Consider the following 13,545-nt stretch of genomic DNA (forward strand, 5'->3'; position numbering starts at 1 on the left):
ACAGGGTGGTCAGCACGGAGGGCTGGGGCCATGGGGATGCTTCTCAGAGGGGCCACTCTGCAGTCTGAGAAAGAAATGGCTGGGGGTGGGGCATGATAAAGGATGGGGAACCGTGTTTCAGGCAGAGGGAACAGCACAGGCAAAGGCCTGGAGGTGAGAACAAGCTGAGCGCCCTTGGGGAACTGCAGGGAATAGAGCGTAGGAGGGAAAGGGGAGGGTGGAGAGGGAGTCAGGAGCTACAACACAAAGGGTCTTAAAGGTCTAGCAGAGGAGGCTAAGGTCCTCAAGAAGGCTCTGGGGGCCACTGAAGGGTTTGGAGAAGGGAAAGAGCCTCTGAGGATCCGTCTCTCTGAAAAATGAGATTCAAGTCCTGGGCCTTCCCATAAAAACTGCCCGTTCCTTTCTTCCCTGCCTATCAAAACGATCTGGCACAGCTGGAGCGGGAAAACCAGTCCAGGTTTCAAACGCAGCTTCTAACCGCTGGCACGGTCCTGACCCTTGGCATCTGCTTCTCCTCCAGGTAGCTTCTGGCAGCTGCCTGCTAAGCCAGCTGATGGGCCAGCTCCCTCCTTCTCTTTGCCCTGATAGCAGCCACTCCCCCAGCCTGGGTGGTGCCCAGAAGCCTGGCTGTTCACTCTCCTCAGCCCTAGATGGGCACCTTCAGGGCCCCTGTCCCAATTTTGAAACAATAGGTCCACTGGCCCTGCTTTTCAGGCTCAAGAGAAGCTGGAAACTCTCCTAGAACACCAACTGTTCTCACCTCTGGAGCTGAGGAAATGCTCTTCACAAACCCCACGGCTGGGTGGTGTTTGCTGGCCCCGAGGGGTAGGAGCCCACCTCTGTGGCACTCCCAGTGTGTGCCGGGGGCTCACCACACGGCCCATTCACTCATGGCCTCACCCTGCCAGGTGGCTTCCAAGTGAAGAAACTGAGGCCCAGAGAGGCGGACGTCCTGGCCAGAGACCACCCAGCCTGTGAGGCTAGTGCCTGTTTTTGAATCTGGTCCCGTCTGACCCTGAAGGTTGCATCCTTCCTGTTTTATGCCTCATTCCTCCCAAGGTCTCTCGCTTACCCCCTGACCTACAAGAAAAAAGTAGGCTATGTACAAGAGGCATAAGCCACCTTCTGGGACAGAGGTGGAGTAAGGCCCTGGCTTGGTCTCAGAGAGGGGCAGGTGTGGTGGTGGATGTCATCAGTCAGCCTGTTTTGAGCGACTCAAAGGCTGCAGGTTGGCAGAACTTGGGAGGAACAACAAGCAGCATCTAAAGAAAGGAAAGCAGTGGCAGATCATAGCAGGGGGATGGAACCCCAGAGCCTAATGTCCCCAAGGTTTAAAAGGGCATTGGAGGTGGGGCATGATCAGAGAGGCAGACCTCCCAGGGGGCCATCCGGAGCCTGGGGCAGGCCCTCCACCCACCGGACTTCCTGTGATCCTCCTGACAGTGCTGAAGGAGGTGACTGCTACCAGACCCACTGCTGGTGAGGAAGGGAGGATCAGAGAGGCTGGGAGAGCTGCCCAAGGCCACACAGCCAGGAAGTGGCGGAGTTAGCATTAGAACCATACCAGCCTGGCTCCCAAGGCTAGGAAGAAGATGCTATGGGTGCTTTGGGCTAAGTGTAGAAGTTATCCCTACAGGGAAGGAACAGAGCCTGGCACACAGTAGGTCCTCAACTAAAGTAGATTCCTTCCCTGCCATGTTTGGCTTTGAGGCCCACAGAGAAGTGACTCAAGGGTGCCCCTCCCACTCTCCTTCCTTCTCCAAAGATCCAGCTTTCTTTTCCCTCTCCCCCTCATCTGTCAGACTGGCCTTTCTCCAAATGTCTGAGGGCTCCCAAGAGCCACTGAGTATAGATTGAGGATGCCTGCAGGAAGTCTGCATGGGCTTCTGCCCCTGACCCAAGAAGTAAAGGATGAATGTCGGAAATGCAAACTCAGGAGTCCTGATAAGAATCTCCATGTCATACATCCTAAGCTCTGATGATCTGAGAGTTGTTGGCTCACTGGGGCCTCTCTACATCCTTATGAACCCATTTCCCAGATGAGGACGTTAGGCCCAGATGAGGAGGGGATGGCCCAACGTCATGGTGCAGGCAAACAGCTGGGTCAGGATTTCTCTCAGACCTGAATCCAAAGCCATGCACACACTTAACCATTATGTGGAATTGCTTCCCTAGCCAGCCAGCGAGTACTTTAGGAATCTATTGCAGGGATTTGAGAGGTGAGACCCAGCAGGACTATTTGGTCCTATAGCTCCTCTCCTTTTCATCAATTTCAAGAGCACAGATTCCTTGCCTTCAAGGAATCCAAAGTCACCTCTGGCAAAGAGGGTGAGACATGCCCATTTACAGAGTCCCCATCTTATGCTGGCTCAGACTTCTCATGGAGTCTCCTATTTATTCCTCATCACAATCCCATGAGGGGGGTCACCATCATTCTCCCCATCCTAAAGATGGGAAATGAAGGTTCAGAGAGGGGAAGTGACTTGCCCAGGGTCACTTAGCTTACATAGAGGAGAACTGAGGTTTGAACATGAGGCTACCTCCAAAACCAGTGCTCTTTCCACCACCTCTCCTGGGATTCCAGCCAAAGACCCCCACCTGTCATCCCTGTGTGACCCTTTGCAAGGCTCTTGTCCTCAGAGTCCTGATCTGCCAAATGGGAGGTGGGACATGGTGATTCTGAGCATTCTCGGAATTTATGAGATGGGTGGGCATCTCCTTGGGGAAAAGGAAAGAAAACACGTGCCTGAGGGCTATAATTATGATGTAAACAATGTGTAATGTTGAGGATGCAAATAGGACACACTTGTTAATATCTGTGGGCCTTGTGCCGACTGCCAGTACTGCCCCAGACACCACCACCCCACCCGTATCCCCAGACGGTTTACTCATTAAAGAACTCTCTCCCCTCTGCCCAGAGGTGATACAAGAGGCCAGCTCTGAGCTGCTCTGAGTCCTGGTAATAAGGAGAATGAAGGGGAAGGGAGGAGAGCGAGCTGGCACTGATATCCAAGAATGGCTGCTGCTCAGAAGTACCTGCTGCTAAGTGTGGAAAATTGCTGAGGCTGGGAGGTCACAGGGGAGGGAACAGACCCAGAAGGGGGCAGGTGGCTTCATCTTTCTGTGCCTCAGTTTCCTGATCTGTAAAATGGGCCTAAAGCCTCCCAGCATGCAGAACTGGCAGGGGGATTAGAAAAGTGAGAGATTATGAAGGGCCCTCCACGCGTTCAGTAGATGAGCACTGGCTAGCACTTCTTATTAAGACCCCGGGATCAAAAGGCACCTTAATGGAAAATTCACCCCGGATCCATCCGATGCTCTAGTTGCCTCTACAATGTCCATGTCAGGTCCCAATTGGGCTAAACACCCATGCCACTCTGGCAAAGGGTACTTTCTCCCCGACTGCCCTCATTCCACTTCCAGATAGCTTCCACAGTTAGAAAGTTCTTCCTTTGACTGAACTGAAATCTCATGTGATGTCCACACACGTCTGGTCATGTCTGTGTTTGGTCCACAGTACCCTTCCCTATCAAGTCTGCTCCCCTGTCTCATGGATCTGCAGGCAGCTCTCAGGTTCCAAAGGTTCACCAGGCTATGTTGCTGGGGATCCTTTGCCCCTCTGGGGCTGACGTGGCCCTTGCTTTGCTCTCCAGAAAACTCTCAGGACATCAGTCGTCCCCTGGCCTGCCTTGAAAGGGGGTTGGAGATCTACACATCAGACTTTGGGAATATCAGCTGGAGTCCCCATAAGCCACCGGGAGAGTGGCCCTACCCTGCCATGCCTAAAGGTGGGATGTGAGATAAACAACCTCAGAAGTAGGTGAACAGCTGAAAAAAAATCTGCCAGACAAATCTAAATGCTCACAAGTTTCTGCTCAGTACTATGAAGGCTTCCAGGGCAAATGTGAAATGCCCCCCACCTGACCCCCTGTCTCGACCTGGCAGTCATCCATCCCACATCAACATTGCTTCCTTCTAGCGGGAATCATGTTGGACTACCCAAGCTGTGTGCCCTTAGGCAAGCTACTTTCCCTCTCTGTTCTCTCAATAGTTATATGGGACTAAAAATAGTAGCTCTCTCACAGGGCTTGTCCTGAGGGCTAAATGCAGGTACCTGCTGAGAACAGTGTCTGGCACAGCCTGGCTGAGTGATACAAGCTAGTGGTTATTATTATTCTTTTGTGTCTGTCTCCCTTGGGAGCACCAGGCCCAGCAGGGAGCAGGGGCTTGTTTGTCTAGTGAATACATAATCATAACAGGTGCCCCCTGTGAGCACTCACTATCTGTCAGAGGCTTTGCAGGCCTGAGACGTAACATCACCATCTCCTTTCTGCAAAAAAGGGAATCAGAGCTTAGAGAGGTCAAGTCGTTCGTCTGGATAATAAGGGGCAGAGCTAAGACTCAGACCCGGGGATGGAGGCCCCCAGCCTATGCCATTACCAACTCTGTTAACAATGACAGCACACCAGGGGGACAGGATGCTCCTGGCCTGCAGGGAAGCCTGGGTGCAGGGTGACAAAGGGCGCTCACCCTGGCCCCAGGCCCTTGCTGACCGACTGGTAGGGGCTGCCTGGAGCTCTGGGTAGCAGCCGGGCTCAGGGGAAAGGATGTGGGTGCATGGTGACACCTGCCAGTGGCGGGTGGGGATGGCCGAGCACGGGCCAGCTTTTACCAGGCAGACACATCAGGAGCCTGAGCCCTAGTCAGGCAGGAGGAAGGGGTGCAGAGCTCCAGTTCACCCCTTCTCCTCCAGGGCAGGATTCCCAGAGGCCACCTCCACCTTTTTAGTTAGAGTCTCCAGGCCTGGGGTGAGATGAGCGGGGTTAGTGGATGGACCTTTTCTGTAGGCAGCATCATTCTGGCTGCTGGGGACAGAGGTGGTTCACCTTCCCAGGACAAAGAAGGTAAGAAGGTGTGCCTGCAGGAAGGACAGCTTGTGGGGAGGGGGGACTCAGGAGCTCAGGATGAGGCCAAGGGGCAGCAGCCCCAAGAAGCCCCCGGGGGGCAGCGCACCATAGTGATGGGGGAAGGGGCTTTGGGGGTCAGGCAGGCTTAGGATCAAATTCCGTTCTGCCACTTCCTAGCTGCCTGACCCAAGGCAGGTCTCGTGACCCTTCTGAGCTCAGTTTCCTCATCTGTGAAGTGGGAGACTACTTCTGGAAGGCTCGTCCTGATGGTTTAAAGGGGATGAAACAGAAAAAGGGCCTGGCATGGGGCGGGCGTGCTGCAGCTCTGACCACTCAGCTACACCCCCCAGGTGGGCGCTCACAACCTACCGCACGCTGGGCCCCTTCCTCTTCCCTCTCTGCTTTAAGCTCTCACCACACACCTGGCTTCTGGGCTTCTATTTTAAGCCCTTATAGAGCACCACCAAGTACAGAAAGCCCTTTGGTCCAAAAGAGGACAGAGCTGACTCTTCTTGTCCATGGGGAAGATTAAACAGCCTGTTCTGAGCAGCCTTTGCAGTCCAGCCCAGCAAACACAGCACATCATCCTGGCAGGGAGTGTGGCATCTGAGAAAGCTAAGTCTTCTGACTGCAGGCCGGCCTGCAAGAAACCACTCTTCCTCTGACCTGACCTCTACCCACCGCTTTGACCTCATATTGCCACCCCCACTTGCCCTGGGACCCCCGAACTCTGCAGCTCCCCCTTCACATGCCCCGTTCTCCCTCCCCTCAGGCCTTTGCACATCTAACCCTCTGCCTTGAACAGCCTTTCCCATTCCCTTGTGGCTAACTTCTCTGCTTTCCGGTCTCAGCTGGATAGCACCTCCTCCAGGAAGCCTTCCCTGCATCCTCCTCTAGGCTCTCACAGCCCCCTGGGCTTCCCCTCCCCCACTTACCAAACTGCCCTGTCCTTGTTAGTCTCTCCCACTAGACCTGGAAGTTTGGTGAGCCGATACCAACTGCAAAATGCAACCTGCCAGGCAGATTCTTCTCCTCAGAAATGAGGTGTCTTGGACAGGGCTCAAGGAACCCTTGGGAACTGCTGTCAGTGCTATGAAAGGGATGACTCCCAATCCAGCCCCTCAGCTCGGGGCTCGTGGTCACCTGGGGCAGAGCTTTCAAGGCAGGAAGCGAAGGGCACTTGTCAGCCAGCCCCGTCTAGGGACCCCAGGGGCAGGCCTGAGGCCTCTCCTGTCCATGGTGGCAACAATAACCATGACAATGACTGCCCTGGACACTGTGCTAAAGCCTCCGCCCGCTCTGTTCCGTTTAATGTTCACGCCCACCAACTGCAGGGAGCTACGAATCCTCCCCACTTGCAGGGAGGAAACCGAGGCACAGAGAGGGGAGTCCTTGCCCAACATCACTCCACTGGGAAATGGCCGCGCTGAGATTTGAACCCAGGTAGCCTGACTCCAAGATGCATGTCTAGACCCGGACACCAGACCTCCTGCTGCTGTAGACCAGTGAGTGGGCTCACCATAGCCCTTAACCACTGTGACCCATGGAGAGAAATGCATTTGACATTGCGACACGCAACACGCACAGGTGCATGCACACGTGCACAACTGAAGGCAAAGTTTCTGAGGCAAAAATACTCTTCCTACGTGAAAGCACTCGATATTTTATTTTTTATCCTATTCTATGTCATTAGGATTTTTTTTGAAAGGGGGTCGTGCACGACCCACAGTAGACAGACAACAAGGCCAGGCCTTGTTCGGGGTGTTGGGCATCGGCCCCTCCTTCTTTGGGGCACAGGGTAGCAGCACCTTATGCTCTGCAGTGATATAACCAGTCACGTGACCTGCTCTACTAGAGCATGCTATCCCTCTCCCACCAGTGGCCAGCTCCACGGGGCCCGCCTGTGGCTGTCCATCCCATTCAGGGCGGAACCCCAGGGCTGGCACACGACACATGCCCAACAGATGTCAGATAAGTGAACGAAGGTGCACAGTCAGGAAAATGCAGAGCAGGGCACGCCCCAGGGTCACCCAGCCTGGGCGCACGGCACTTAAGCGGAGATCGGGATGGCTTTGGTGCAACTGAGCTACAGAAGACCCTAAAAGCAGGCAGAAAAAGATGACATTCGAATGGGGGAGGCAGACATTCAGTTGGACTTTCCTTCAGATGTCGCCTCCCCCAGGAAGCCTTCCCTACCCCCCTTTCCTGCCTGGGGAGAGAGAGAGGGAAGGGAGAAGAGGTGGGATAAGAGGGTAAAAACAGAGGGAGGCCCCAGTTCCTTCTGGCTCCAGATTCTCCACAGGCAACTTCTCCGTGTTTCCTATACATTGGACAGACCCATTCCTCTTCCTCACTTCCACTGATGGATAAGACTGCTCCATCCTTTCCCCCAACGCCCATGCCAGCCCCCAGCATCCTCGCAGGCCCTCACCAAGGAACCTTGACTAGCCAGGGCCCCTGACCATGTGTTGACAGCCTGGTAGGTTTCAGGGCTGTTGGACGAACCACTATCACTTTGAGAGGCTCAGGCTCAGGCCTCTGGCTCAACTGGGAGGCTATAAAAGTGATTCTTCATGACCCAGTGGGAGAGCGGCAGATGGGGCCAGATCAGACGGGCAAGCCCAACCTAACTTTACATTGTGACTGGGTAAAGGAGGAAGAGCCGTGCAGAGAGAGGGGAATGTCACTGGTTGGGTCATCCGTGCAGCCACCGTGATGGCTGTGAGAGTGACAAAGGCTGCTGTCCTCCCTAGAGCTGAGACAGTCCAGATCCAGGGAAAAGAGTGGCTGCCGGGCCCTCGGAGCATTACCGCCCACTGCCAGAGGGCAGCAGATCTGACCCATGTAGGCCCAGTAGCCACATGGTTCTGCATTCAGGTCAAATAAAGAAAGAGGCTCTACAGGGAAGGCACCTGAGTGGCTCAGAAGGAGCAGATGCTTCCGGTCTGGACGTAGCATTTGCAGACTGACCATCTAGGTTAGGAAGATTGGTTCTCCCCCTTATACCGGTGAGCCTTTATCCTTTACCTCTCCAAGCCTCCATCTGCCTCCCTGTAAGATGGGGATAAATATAGCCCCTCTAAAGCGTTGTTATGAGGATCTGAAATAGGTAATGTGGGTAAAGCCCTTGACTCAGGGCTTGGCACAGAGCAGGGTCAACACGCTTCCCTCACTCCAGAGCTCCAGGATACCACTCACTGAACTAACACTAGAAAGGGCCGTTGACTGGGTCAAGCATGGACTGACTTAATGATTAAACCCAACTGACAGTTTGAATTCAGCCTCTTCTCCAACCAGAACTACGGGTGAGCCCCAGAGGCGTGTGGAGGGAAGGGACTGAAACGTGCTGGTGGGAGAAGGGGGAGAGTTCCTCCTCCCATCCCCCTCCCCGCTGGAATTGTGCCCTCCTCTCCCCCCCCACCCCACGCACGTTTACACTTTTCTTTCTTTGCTTTGCAAAACCCAGATTAAGGCTAAAGGAGTGCAGAAAAAAGGACCATGTAGTATATTACAAACAAGACAGACCTGGGTCTGCTAAGCCCAGCTTTACCACTGCCTTACTGTGTGAGTTGGGGCAGGTGTCTCAACCTCTCTGTGCCTCAGTCTCCTCATCTGTAAAATGGAGGAGAATGGCACCTTATTTTGCAGGTCTGAACTGCAACTAGAAAAGGAATGGGTAATGCACACAGTAAGAGCATAGCAAATGCAAATTCCCATGCTGAACCCTGCACACTTGTTTATAGGCCACTGATCTGAATTGCTGGTGCCCTTTGTGAGGGCCACCAAGGGGCTTTCCCTCAACCGATCATAAAAGACATTCTTTTCTGGGGACATTTCCTTACTGTATACAATAGCATGCCAGGTGTACTCTGGGGCACCCAATAAATGGTATCTGAACCATGGATGTCAGGGGAAGACTGCAGGACTTTGGAACTAAATAAACCTGGATTCAATCCTGGTTCTGCCAACTGGATGACCCATGTGAAATGGGATGAGTCATTTTACCTCTCTGAGACTTGGTTTCCTTATCTGTAAAATGGAGATGATAATCCCTACCTGGCAGAGCTGTTGCAAGAACTACATTCATTCGTTCAGCAAATATTTACTGAACATCTCCTGTGTCCCAGCCACTGCTCCACATGCTGAATATACCACAGTGAATAAAACAGGCAAAATCCTCCCTGGGGAGACAGACGATAAACAGCTACCTACATGTACAGCATGGCACATGGTGAGCCATGCTAAGAAAAAACACAAAGCAGGGGAGAGGGAGTGGGAGACGATGGGGGCAGGGGCAATGGCAGGAGTCGCGTGGAGCAGAGACCTGAAAGAAGCAGGGGGAAACCATGTGGAGATCTGGGGTAAGGATGTTCCAGGCAGAGGGATCGGCAAGTGCGGAAGCCTTAAGGAGAAGCATGCTTGGCATATAAATGAAGCCACATATGCAGGAAGCCTGGCATGGAATCCAGGTGCTCGGCAAATGCCAGCTCTCTATTTCAAGTCCCGTAGAAGGAACCCCACGCATGTGTCCTTTTCCTGAGAATGAAAGCACAAGGATTTCTACAGGGCAACACTGAGCCAAGTGTTCTTTCAGCCTAAGATGCAGGCAACATGTGAGCTCCACCGCCAATTTTTGGGCTCCCGCCAGGCACCAGGCTCTGAGCTGGGCAATCAGGGATACAAGATGATCAAGACGTGGGCTCTGTCCTCAGACAGCCCCAAGGCGAGTAGTAGAGACGGGTGATGACAATGCAAAGTGGTCTGATGAACAAGCAGAGACAAGAAGGTATTTAGGTGGCAGAGCAAAGGTGTGGGTGGTCAGGGAAAGCTTCCTGGAGGAGGTGACAACTGAGCTGGGTTTTGAAAGATGGACTAGACACTGAAAGGATATTCCAGGTGTGGGGAGCATCACGTACTGAGCACAGAGGTGCAAAAAACAGCACAATGTGTGTGAGAAACTAATTACGGGCAGGTCAGAAAACAATAAATGCTTCTTCAGGTTTTTGGCACCTACAGCCTGATGTGGCACAGGAATGCCAGTTCTACCTCCTTCCTCAAACTCAACGCAAGCTTCAGCACCAGTGGAGCTTGAATTTTCCACGATTAGCTACTGCCATGAGTAACCGACCTTAACCTCAGGCTCCCAGCGCGGGGTGGCCCTGTCCACAGAGAGAGGGCCGAGTGGGATGGAGACTACATAAATATCCAGCTATATTTAGCCCGCCTAGCGTGCCTCTGTCCCTTCCTCTACCCCAAGGCTGACCCACAGGTGGCAGAATGGCTTTTCTACTAGAACAGCATAAACATTTCTTAATTAAGAAATCCCACAAAGGGGCTCATGTCTTTGTGGCTGGGAGGACATCTGCTGCTCTATTTGCCAATATCCCTGGACACCTCCAGACTGGGTGGTGGGTTCTCCCCATCCCATCCCCATCCCCATGCCGTCAATAGCCTTGGCCATAGGAGGCGTGGCCACTCTCAGGTAAGAGGACCTGGATTCGAATCCCACCTCTGCCACTGATTAACTGGTGGCGCTCTGCTGGTGACTTCACCTCTCAGAGGATTTGGTAAATTCTGTGTGCAGTGGCCTGAAAGCTGCCCAGGGGCTTATAGAGTAGAAGGAGGGGCTCCTCTCCTATAAGTGGGCCTTGGGAATGTGGGGCTCAGCATCATCCATTTCAATCCCTTCCAGGGGAAGAAATAATTATTTTTTGATATATAATTATGAAGGAGAGAGCTATATGGGACTGTTAGAGCACAGAGGAGGTGATATCTCCCTCTCCTCCTAAAACCTCACATATGTGTCTCTCACCTTCTGCCTAAAGGCTGCTACAAATGCCCAGCCTTAAGGCAAAATAAAGATTTATTCTAAAGACTTGGCAGGGAGGAGGGTGGGCAGAGAGACATAGGTCCCAATCCAGACCCCCTCCCCACTAGCAACATGGCCTTGGGTGTGTCATTTCGCCTCCAATGAAACTCAATTTCTTCATTATAAAATTGGAATACACACCTTTACCGTGAAGCTTCTTTGCATATCGCGCTGGGGTAGGCAAAGTGCCAGACACTGAGCCTCCAAGCCTTTGAGCAACGCTGATCTATTCCCACAATTATCAGGTATTTTCTAGCAAGGCCTCCTCTGTCTTCACACCCCCACCTCCTTCCAGCTCTGGATCCCCTTACTCTGGCTCCGGAAATTCTGGGGCGGTGTTAACTAGGGGGCGATGCGCTCGACAGCGGCGACTGCAAGGGGCTAGAGAGCTCCCAGCTGAGCAGACACCAGAGGGGGGCGCAGCCAGGGTGCGCGTGGGAACGTGGCCAAACCAAGGGAGCATGTACCGCGGGGGCGCTGAGCGGCTGGTAACTGAGGTACCCCTGTGAGCACCGCCCCCCCTAACTCTCAGCCGCTGCAGTCTCGGCACAACGGGCGGCTTTTGGCCGTCGGAAGCCCTGCGGAGCCTGGTTCCATTCACCCCCCTGGAGCGCCCCGGGCTCCTTCATCAGCGCCCTTGGGCTGGAACAAAGCCAAGGGGTCGCGCAGCATCGTCCCAACGGCCCCTTCGTGCATCTGGCCAAAGCCGGGAGAAAGAGCACCGGGGTCCCCAAGGTAACCAGGACGCGGTACCCGCCCTCCCAGAGCGCAAAGCTCAGCCGGCTCCGCGCGCGCTGAGCCGGGAGTCGGGAAGCACCAGAGATTCCAGCCCGCCGCGCCCGCCGAGGGCTCCAAGGGTAGGTGGGGTGGCTCTCCGGAAGTCACCCAGAGGGTCCCCCGAGGAGAGAAGAACCTCAGCGCCCGCCTCCCGGGAGGGGCTCCCCGGCGTACCTGGCAGGGTCCTGTGCACAGTGTTGCCCATAGCTGCGTCGGGGCGCGGCGTTGGCGGTGGCGCGCTCGGGACGCACGGAGGCTAAATACGCGGTGGGCCGGGAACCCGGGCCGGGGTCGGGCTCGGGCTCCGGGGCATCGCGGCTGCACTGGCGAGCCGGCGGGCTGCAGCTGGGGAGGGTGCGGTGAGGGAAGCAGCGGCGGGAGGAGGAGGCGGAGCCACCGGCCGGGGCCTGCCGGCTCCGCCCCCGCCTCCCGCCGCCTCCAACCACGCGGAGAGGGGCGGGGCCGCGACCGCAGCATCTTTTGAAAGTTTGCACCGGGAGGCGGGAGGGGAACGGCCGAGCCTCCCGCCCTCGCGGCTCCCGCGCCCGGGGCAGGAAGGCGCGTTGGGCAGCTGGGTGCCCTCAGGGTGCCAGGCTCGTTAGCCTGCTGGCCTTTCTGTCATTAATTGCAACACTTTAAGAAGGCCTACTGTGTGCCAGGCGCTGGGCCACAGGGGGCCAAGCCCTCGCCCTGCGGAGCTTCTATGCGGGGTGTTGAAGGTGCGGGGGTAGGGGTGGGGGATGAGGAGGTCCGGGACGGAAACACAAGCACAAGGTCACCTCGGACAGTGTAAAGGGCTTGAAAACAGTTCAACCAGGGTGATGGGTTGGGGTGGGATCTCGTGCCTACAGGTAGGAGAAACCTAGGCAGTGTCCAAAGTTTGGGAGGAGGGAACATATATTCATCAATTCACTCACTCGCTCATTCATTAAAATATTTATTGAGCACATCCTATGTGCCACAGGCTGTGCCGGGCACTGTAGATACAGACAAGCCATGCTAGTCTGGTGGTGAAGACAGAAATAGCAAGCAATTAAGATCACATAATATAATGATCAAAGCCAGGAGGAAAATAAAACAAGATAAGACTGATGGGGTAACTCTGCGGGGCTCAGGGAGAACCTGGGGGCGTGTCAGCTCCATCTGATGCACGGCAAAGAATCGGCATGGGAAGAGCTGGAGACAGTGTCTCTGGCAGAGGGAGTAACAGGCATTCCTTATTCATTCATTCACCCCACAGATCTCAGTACCTCTCCTGTGCAGGAACCCAGACCACACTCAGTGGGGCATGAAGCCTGCTAACCCCTGCCTTCATTGGGCTCCATTTTTCAGATCAGAACACTGAGGCTTAGGAGGTGAAATGATTTGCCCAAGAAGACCCAATTCCAAACCAGTTTTTTTTTTCCGGCTTTACTTTCCATGCTCTTGTAACCTTTATGACCTTATGAAATGTGTTATTACCCCCACTTCACAGATAGGCAGATTGAGGCGCAGAGAGTGGAAAACAGGTGCTCCAAATTTCCCAGTAAGGGGCAAAGCTGGCCTGGAGATATGTGATTGAAGGATGGGTATCCGGGAGAACAAGCCCCCGCCCGCCCCCAGCCCCCGCAGCTCAGTTTCTCTGGTGCCTTCTGCCTCGAATGCCTGACCCATCCCAAAAGGGTTCTCGTCCTTCAAGGTCAGCTCAAAGCCTCCACCTCTGGGAAGCCTTCTCTATTCCCCACCACACCCTGATTTATCATATACGTCTGAACATAAGGTTGGCTTGTGTTTGAGTCACAATTTCTCATATTACGGGTACTCTCTCAGTCACTTATTTTTTAAACACAAAGTCCTGTTTGGGAAAGGTGCAGTATTTCCATATACCCTCAATCCATGTGAGTTTGGGATGGTCAGTATTATTATAAAAGGAGTCTAGGAAATTTTACTCATATAAAGCAGTGCAGTGCAAATAGGATTTTGTAACTGCAAGTGTCAAAAAGGTAGGGTCAC

General features: G+C 54.2%; 1 protein-coding gene across 1 annotated transcript in view; it reads right to left on the reverse strand.

The window, feature by feature from the left end:
* The window catches only part of NEURL1B (neuralized E3 ubiquitin protein ligase 1B), a 37,037-nt gene extending 25,156 nt beyond the window's left edge, over positions 1-11,881 (reverse strand). Inside the window, exon 1 of the mRNA XM_024753403.1 lies at positions 11,728-11,881. Within this exon, the coding sequence (XP_024609171.1) occupies positions 11,728-11,758 (31 nt within the window). The 5' untranslated portion in view covers positions 11,759-11,881. The remainder of the gene's footprint in view (positions 1-11,727) is intronic.
* Between the last annotated feature and the right edge of the window lie 1,664 nt (positions 11,882-13,545).

Source organism: Neophocaena asiaeorientalis, unplaced genomic scaffold (assembly GCF_003031525.2).
Source record: "Neophocaena asiaeorientalis asiaeorientalis breed wild unplaced genomic scaffold, Neophocaena_asiaeorientalis_V1.1 scaffold268, whole genome shotgun sequence".
NCBI lineage: Eukaryota > Metazoa > Chordata > Mammalia > Artiodactyla > Phocoenidae > Neophocaena > Neophocaena asiaeorientalis.